Source organism: Charadrius vociferus, unplaced genomic scaffold (genome assembly GCF_000708025.1).
Source record: "Charadrius vociferus isolate BGI_N301 unplaced genomic scaffold, ASM70802v2 scaffold103, whole genome shotgun sequence".
In the NCBI taxonomy this organism is placed as follows: domain Eukaryota; kingdom Metazoa; phylum Chordata; class Aves; order Charadriiformes; family Charadriidae; genus Charadrius; species Charadrius vociferus.
The window spans coordinates 1556059-1565219 of NW_009648061.1; the positions used below are offsets into that span (position 1 = coordinate 1556059).

Here is a 9161-nt window from a genome sequence, read left to right on the forward strand (position 1 = left end):
CCACTAGATTTTGCACGGATGTGGAGGAGGAGGATTCAAATATCCTTTTGACTTAAGGGAGTGACATCTAGCAGGGCAGCAGTAACAATTATCCATCCACTTTTCTTTTTTTTTTTTTAACCATTTAGACTCACATTCGCTTCATTACCTTTAGATCAGGGACATTTTTTCAATTAAGTGTAATTCAAAGAGTTTGAAAAACTTCTCTTTAAATTCTGATAATGATTCTCCTCTGCTTCTGTATCAGACACATCAGTTTTCACATTGAGAAAAGCTGCCTTCTGCAATGCAAGGTCACCTGAATCACGTTCATTTAGGAACTGAATTTTACCTTTAATATATCTCTCTCCTTCATCCATGATGGAAAAGGAATGCCTTGGTTGAATATCTGAAAAAGCACTGCTCTTAGTACACAATAGTTGTCCCTCCTGACTTGTCGCAGGTATTTGATATGATGGCTCCAATACAATTCTTCATATGCCTAGCAAAAGACCAAAAAAATTAGCAATAAACATTTTAAATCTCGGACCAAACCCATGTTGAATTGGAATCCAATTCCAAACTACTCGTAAGAGGGAGCTAGAGGAAAGAGCAAGTATATTTATAAGTTTTGTGTACAAAAAAAATATTCTAACTTCATAGGTTTTGTAAACGCCTTACACTAGCACTGCCCCTTACGAGTAATTCTACACTCTCTCCAAACCCAGCAACTTGCTCCAGTCTCTGCACTGTTGCTAGTGTAAACATTCAGATGGTCAACTGAAGCAGAACAGATCAGTGAAGACTTCTCTGCCATAATAGCTTTAACCCCGACCACTTCACAACTTGTGCTGACAGATGGGATGGAGCAGCTAAAGGGCAGGAACAAGCATCTGGAGAAAACTCCTTTTGTCAGAAACATCTTGCACTGACCTGAATCCATTGTGCAATGGTGACCTGAGGCTACACAGATCTAGCAGCTTGGTGCTGAAGCAGATGGCCCTTCTTCCAGCTACACACTCCCTGTATTTCATCTGCATTACCTCTGGCTATCATCTGAGGCCTCATCGAGACATTTTGTGTCAATAAACTGGCAGAGAACTAACTCAGAAAGAGGACTCTGCAGTTACAGAGGCTGTTGCATCAGTCTCGGTTTGCGTCCTGAAGGGGGCAGGAAGATGGTCTCAATTCCTGGTCCTCTTTCACCTCAGTTGCTTCCTCACCCCATCCCAACACCACTTGGCTGCACAGTCTCCCCTGCTCTTACTTTGCATTGGCTGTGATAATTGTAAGCACACTGAATCCTTCCTGCTGCTTCAGCAAGCTCAGGTGTCTCTACCAGCTCACCACCTTGGTGAACCACATGCAACAAAAGACGTAAGAGCCAGCACAAAAAAAGCAGAGGGACTGTTTAGCTAGAATGAGGGGAGGAAAAGGGAGAGACAAGACCTCCGTTTGTGGACAGCAAGCACGTTAGGCTGGCTCAGGATCTTATGAGACCTCATCCTAAAATGTGCTCTTTACTATGATAACCTCTACCTGAATATAACCAGCCATCCACTAGACTCCCTTGAGTCTCCTTTCCAGCTCTGATCATCTAGCAGGCTCGTGGCTTTTATGAAAGGCTTGTCACCCAGTATGTATTTGCAAATTTATCGAAGTTGCTGGTTTTTGTTACTTGTTCCTCCAAATCACTTTTGGCCTTGCTGTGTGTTGTTCTGGGCGCTGTTGGCATTGCTGTGTTCTTGCACTCAACCTGGCAAAGTTGGAGCCTTTCTCTGTTCATCATTTGGATGCAACTCCAGCTTTTTGAAATATATCTTCTCTTTTCGCGTAACTCCCTTATGCTGCTTATTGGCTTCATTTTACCCTGTCTAAAGTCCTTCTCGTTACACATTTGCTCTGTGAATCCAGTGCCATGACCTAAAGCTATATATATGTCAAATACACCAACTGTAAATACTCAAGACTCTTAGCTGTCTTTTGGCTTCTTTTTAACATACCTCCTTGTTTTTATGTAGTTTCCCTTTCTGAAGTTGCATGCAATTGTAGTTTTTGGGGGTTCTTTTGCTTTGTTGTTCTTGCAAGGATGTTGAATACAAGCATGTGCTGTCTCCTGTTCCAGAGAACAGCAACAGAAACTAGAAAGCAACATTTTGAGGCAGATCCTGTGCACTACTCAGGGCCAAGGCAAGGGTTGCCTCCTTTCCTAAAGGCTCCCTGAAAAGCTGATCCATGACACAGTCATTGGTAGCACCTTGATATTCAACCCCACGGGTGTTGCCAGTGCAGATGTCTAGGTGGTGTCTCTCATTACTACTGCATCTCCTGCCCCTTCTTCCTTTTTGCTCTCTCTCAGCATCTCATGGTCAGTGTTCCCACCATCATCAGATAATCAGAAATATGGACCCGGTGCTACATTTGTCCTGTGCTGGTCTAAAAAGCCGCACCATGAGAATACGAAGATATGAAGTCACAGTTAGCTGATTCACTGGATTGGACTCTAAGCCTGTTTTAACACATACTACTGCTCTACCACCAGTATAGCTACTTTAGCTATCAGTTTTATGGCAAAAGTAAAAATCCAGCCTACAGTCTTTGAGCCTACCTTGGTGACTAAGGCTTAACACAGTTGAAACAGAGAGCCACTAAACATGTGTTGCTCCTGGAGGCCCATCCCCATCACAAGTTACGATAACATAGTGCTGCTCTAGCTTTAAGCACTGGTCTGGGCCCTTCGGAGGGCACTGCTGCTCCCGCCGTGCCCTCTGCCACGCTGCCTCCGTTAATGGCCACCAAGCTATGGTGGCCAACAGCCTATTGCATGTGCATTGATATATATCTTTTGCGGGAAGTACAGCTGCCATTTCTGCTTGTTGGGTGTACGTATGTACACAGAACATACACAACTGAAGAACACATTGGTGAGCTGACAGAAAACAGCATAGCTAGCATTGGGGAACCGTCAATTTAGCAGGTCCTTGGCTCAGGAGTTCAGCTACCCATGACCCAAAGCCCCGTTCAGTGCAGCACAACTCTGTCACTTTGACTCACAGTTATGAAGAAAACCTACTAAGCTGTGAGAAACTACTTCAGCTAAAACAATGCAAGGTAAGAGAAATAAAAACCCAGGGAGAAGTATAATAAGTAAGATGGTCACAGCTAGCAGCTCAAAGGTAAAAGAGGGGGGAAAAAATAAATAAAATAAAAGAACACCACAAAAAAAAAACCACACCAACCTTCCACGGAAAGGAATAGAAACCATAGGGAAAAAATGAAAAAAAAAAAAAAAAAGAAAATTGGAAAAGAGCCACACCGTGGATTAGCTGATGCCCACAAGCAGCAGAGGCAAGCCCCTGTGCAGCCCAATGCTGTCTCCAGCTACCCCTCAGCAGCAGATTGGGATGCTGAGGATGACAAGGACATTAACTGTGAGACTAGTGGCTTGTTAGTCCTAGCTACGCGTACTACAAGACAGCAGGAGTTGCCAGGTGTAGTTAAACTCGCCTCAGGCAGGGGAAGATGCCAGCGCAGAAGTGCCTCAGCCAGGCAGCGCCATGGCAGTGCTGCACGGACCAGGATGCAGAGCTGGAGGAGACGGGGGCTGCGCGAAGGCTGGGGATGGCCACCATCCAGCACGCTGGTCCTCGCCGGCTGAGCACCAACCTAACCCGGCACAGGCCAGACGTGAGCTCCTGCCCCGATTGCCCCCAGCTGCGGCCCACGCAGCCGGACAGGGGCTTCGGCGGTGGCTGGGGAGGGCGCCAAGCACAGGCTGCTGTCACATGGAGCTTGGACGAGAAACAGGCGTGATGTTTCATTCCTCCCTGGAATGAGAGCTTTTACCTTGAATCAAAGGCTGGCTGTGAGACAGCGCCTAAGACCAAGTTATTTGGGCTGTAGCGCTGGGGATGACTTTTCCTGTTAAAGACACCACCTTGGGCCAGAGCGCTATTCCTTCCCCAGGTAATTCTTCTCCCCCATCCTCACGCAGAGATTACAGTTTGAGTCTTACCTCCCTCATGTGTTTGGCCTGCTTCGTCTCTCCTTTCCATTCTCTCGCACTATAACCAAGGAGATCAGCTTCTGTCAGCACACTGAGATTCCCTAAATCGAGATTAATTCATAGATTAGTTACCTTCTGCTGTTCTGCATTTCGGGGGGTGGAGGGAGCAGAATAAGGAATACAGAACAACAACAAAAAGATTACTTATGAGTTTTCTCTGAAGGTAATTGCTCCACCTGAAATCCAAATGATAAAACAGGTGTCAGAGAGGAGTGGTCAAAGGTCAATATTTACTTAAATAAGCAACAACGTGGAAGATTAAAGGATGGATAATAAAAACCTACCGTTTCAGTAGCTGTGCTAAAAAGCTGTATAGCTGCCTGCAATACCAACAAACAGCAACCAGGAAAGACATGCTTAGCATGAGCTGCACTTTCACTTTCTGCCACATGAGACACAAGGATTGTTTGGCAGCTGTTGTCCAGGACCGCACCTCATACCTTCCTAAAATCAGGATAAAACGAGAGAGAGGGAAAAAAAACCTTGTCACTGTTTTGCACTACTTGTTTCTCTTTGTTTTCTGACAAAAAAGAAAAATCATCCAAATATGATACCACTCCAAATGAAACACAAAACATGAAATGTAAAAGGTCAGTTTATTTTTATATACTTTATATACTTAGTTTTTCAAGTTTCTAGGGTTTTGGGTGCATGTGGTTCCCATTTCCAAGCTTTCCTCCACAAAGTGGAGCCTAGATATATAGTTACAGTGGAGTCACGGGAAGACTGGTATCAAAGCAACTGTTCCATAACCACAAAAAAAAAAAAAAATGCTTCAGGGTGTGCTGATCCAGAGACCTTTACTGTCATTACTTTGCCATTAAGTCAAGGGTTTAAAGACCAGAGGTTCCTGGGAGTTGTAGTCTACAAACAGGCCATATAAGGCAATATTAACTGACAAAGCATCATATGACTGCCAGGGGAATTAAAGGAATGTTCCTGCCTTCATTTGGGCAAGTTTAGGGTCAATCTAAAACTCTGGAGAAAGCTCCTCCCTGAGGATTTGGTAGAAAGCTGGGGAGATCATCACAAAGGGAGTGTGATCTCACTGTTCTTCACAGACATAAACAGGACAAGTTTCTGTCGCTGTCTTGGCGTTACGGGCAGGGTTATGGAAAGTTTTGGTTGTCTTTTGTTGATAAGAAACCCTAGAATTGAGAGAGGGCCTGGAGACTGAACAGTTGACACAGGCAGTGTCTGCTCCCTAAGTGAGAAATTTATGCTGAAATTTGAGTATAGGAAATTCCCAGAGTTTACGATCAGCAGCTGCTCTATTATTAACTTATTTATTGATTTAGTGCAAAACTTTAAGAGAATTCAACTTTTTATAAAGGCATCCCCAGAGAAGGCTGAAAAGATCCTTCTCCAGAGAGTCCACAAAGGGAATTACTCATTCAGCATAGTTTTATGTCAGTTGAACTTCTGCCCCTCCTGGCTTTAACAGGAAATTTAAGAGGGGCTTAAGTTTTCCAAGGCAGTTAAGCCCATGCACTGTGGACAACTATCCAGTCGTAGAGTTATGTATGAATCCCAGCCTTGGCAACAAGATAAACATTTCCGCATACATTTTTACAAGCGCTGTTGCATATATACAGAGCAGGGCTGATATTTGGCCTTTTCCAATATTCTGTTGTTTGAAGAAGTTTTATTACAGGATGTCATACGCAAGTCGTCCAGAGGCAGGACCCAGACCTCATCTCTCCCACGAACACAAGGCAGGTTAAGAGCTGTAAAGGAAAAGGTGTTAATAAACTTTAAAAAGAGGTAATTGGAGAAGCTTTTGGGGTGCTGGTTCCCATTTACACAAAACTCGTATTGCTGTGAACACTTTTCATACATCATGACGGAAAGGTTTTCTGTCAGCTTTTACTCATGTGCTGTGTTAACATGTGCGTTCCTGGCACAACCAGTGGTGTCCTGGTTTGAGACAGAACCGAACCCATTTTCTTTTCAGTAATTTTACTTTTCAGTTAAGCGTCCTCTAACCCTCTGAAATTAACAGTGCATTTTTCAGAGAGTATCTGCTTCTAGCAGATAATGTCTGATGTTTATAGTTGATGCGAAGGCATGGTATGCAGAGGGACTCCTTGCTTATACTTATTGCTATAACACCCAAGGGCAGATAACTGTTATTTGCCCCGTTGGAGGGTCAGAAGCAGAAAAGCGTAGAGGGGTCCCACCCGTGGGGAGGAGCGGACAGGACAGGTGACCCAAAACTGACCAACAGGGTATTCCGTCCCATCTGCCTCATGCTCAGTATAAAGGCTGAGGGATCAAAGGGTCAGCTCTCTTTCTTCAAAGGCCGGTGTCCGAGGAGGACTCTGTTCGTCTGTCTTTGATCCTGATCCGTGCGTTCCTGAATCTAGTTCCCATCCATTGCTGAGTCCAGTCTGGACTTTCCCAGTGCCAGCTGGTGACATGATAGTCATCCTAGGAGCTTGATACGGTTTTGCATCTATTGTATATATTTCATTATCTTCTTATTAATATTATTATCTTTCTCTTATTATTTTATGATTAATAATAGAATGGTTTAGGTTGGAAGGGACCCTGAAGATCTAGTTCCAAGCCCCCTGCCATGGGCAGGGACACCTCCCACTAGACCAGGTTGCTCAAAGCCCCATCCAGCCTGGCCTTAAACACCTCCAGGGATGGGGCCTCAACAACCTCTCTGGGCAACCTGTTCCAGTGCTTCACCACCCTCACAGTGAAAAACTTCTTCCTAATGTTTAATCTAAACCTGCCCTCTTCTAGTTTATAGCCATTCCCCCTCGTCCTGTCACTACATGCCCTAGTAAAAAGTCCTTCCCCAGCTCTCCTCTAGGTCCTCTTCAGATACTGGAAGGCCACAATAAGGTCTCCCTGGAGCCTTCTCTTCTCCAGGCTGAACAACCCCAGCTCTCTCAGACTGTCCTCATAGGAGAGGGGCGCCAGCCCTCCGATCACCTTTGTGGCCCTCCTCTGGACCCACTCTAACAAACAGGTCCATGTCGTTTTTATGTTGGAGGCTCCAGAGCTGAACACAGTACTCCAGGTGGGGTCTCACCAGAGGGGAGTAGAGGGGCAGAGTCACCTCCTTTGACCTGCTGTCCACACTTCTGATGCAGCCCAGGATACGGTTGGCCTTCTGGGCTGCGATCGCTCATTTCTGGCTCATGTTGAGCTTCTCACCTATCAGCACCCCCAGGTCCTTCTCCTCAGGGCTGCTCTTGATCCGTTCTCCGCTGAGCCTGTATTTGTGCTTGGGATTGCCCTGACCCAGATGTAGGACCTTACACCTGACCTTGTTGAACTTCAAGAGGTTGGCATGGGACCACCTCTCCAGCCTGTCCAGGTCCCTCTGGATGGCATCCCTCCCCTCCAGCATGTCTATATTAATATTTCATTCAAGTAGTTTAGTCTCTTTTCAACTCTAAGTGTCTCTCTCTCATTTTCTCTCCTCTCTGACCACGACAGAGGTAAAAAAGAGCATCCATCGTTTGTTTTAGTGTCCAGCCCAGCCCAAACCACAACTGGGGGTTACGCCTGTACACACCAAGTAGGAAAAAGCCAGACATGCATTCATATGCAACCAAAAAGTCCAAAAATCTGAAGCTGCAGGAAGCATTTATTACTGATGCCAAGTAACAGACAGCAAAACATCAGCTGTAAGGTTCGAAAATGGCATAGCTCATGGAAAAAACGGGACACTCCCACTTACTGCACACTCACACACTTACTGCTGATGGACACCAACAGGCACATTCTTAATAAGCACCCAAATTGCTACCTAGAGAACAACTATTGAGAATTAGTAACAGACGACAGTCCTGGCAGAATCAAGCAACCACAATTTTTTCTCTCTCTTCTTTAGGATAAAGTCATCAGCACTGAAAAAACCTCAGCAGACTGTAAATAACTGAACTTTCTGCTAACTAGAATGAAACCTGAAGGCTTACAATTGTGGTTCAGCCCATGGATCAGTGGGTATTCTGGATTCATACTGTCACACTGTTGTATGAAAACCAATGATGATTCAAACAGAATTTGTTAACAGCAATTTAAATATACGGTATCAAAAGGAAGGTCCAGCAGACTTTCGTTTCATTACTTAAAATGACTCTACGGTCCCTCTTTTGATTTCAAACAAACTGGGACTATAAAAATAAGAGCTGGTCCATCTGTTCAAATGACGTATTTTGCTTTATTGAGTACCAGGAATGCAAAATGTCTTCCTTTACCCCTTTTACTGGCAAAAAGATGAGAGGCTTGCATCATCATGAGCTTTGAAGTTGAAGCAAATAATCGTTTAAAGAAGGTTTTGATGGTATTAATCCTGAAAAAAAACCTACTGGAGTCCAACAAACCCCCTTTCAAGGCACACGAGCAACTATTCTTCAAGGAGCTCTGGGAAGCACTGGCTTTCTGATTTCAATCAAAAATGCAAATAGATGTCAGAGAACGTCAGATAACCAAATATTGTTCATCCATCTTTAATTACTGTAGGAGATTTATAAGTAGGTATTTCCCTAATAGAAAGCCTAATGGGAGGTAGAAAAACCTGCAAACAAGTGATTTTGAGTATTTTTGCTACACTTGTATTAGAGCATACTCTGGACTTCATAAACTTTCTCTCCTGTCATGGGAAAGCTGCTGTTCAAACAGCACTTCGTGATTCAGTTACTACTTTCAGTGCTTATGTCACACTTAGAAATGTAATTACATTTTTTATTCAAGTGAATGACATTTAGAAGTGGCAGCTGGATCACAAAGTGCCTCTGGTAAAAATACATCACGAACAAGACATGAATTAAAGAAGAGGGCAGCTTAAAATAGATCTTTCCACCCCCTCCCTGCCCTCTCCAAAATTCTTCAGAAACCGAAGAGCAATTAAATTAATAACGTGGGTGGGGGTGGGGGTGGGGGTGGTAAAATAAACCCATGGATTTTTAAACCCTGTGCATTCCCTGGGATACGAGCACAATTCATCCTGCTCCTCAGGAGACAGCGACAGCCTGTCAGTGCTGTGACCGGCTGCTGGGGCTCACATCTCTTTGAAGACTGACCATGAGCATCACCGCGGGGACAGGGAGGCCGACTCTTCTTCCATGCTGGAGCGTAAAGCCCTGGGACTTCC

At 44.6% G+C, this 9161-nt stretch overlaps 1 protein-coding gene across 1 annotated transcript in view; it reads right to left on the bottom strand.

Annotated features, from left to right (window-relative positions):
- Nucleotides 1-4436, bottom strand: part of FAM105A (family with sequence similarity 105, member A) — a 9631-nt gene extending 5195 nt beyond the window's left edge. Inside the window, exons 1-4 of the mRNA XM_009883742.1 lie at nucleotides 4330-4436; nucleotides 4190-4221; nucleotides 3995-4086; nucleotides 332-481 (exon numbers count right to left, since the gene is read on the bottom strand). Coding sequence (XP_009882044.1) covers nucleotides 332-481; nucleotides 3995-4086; nucleotides 4190-4221; nucleotides 4330-4436 — 381 coding nt within the window. The remainder of the gene's footprint in view (nucleotides 1-331; nucleotides 482-3994; nucleotides 4087-4189; nucleotides 4222-4329) is intronic.
- Between the last annotated feature and the right edge of the window lie 4725 nt (nucleotides 4437-9161).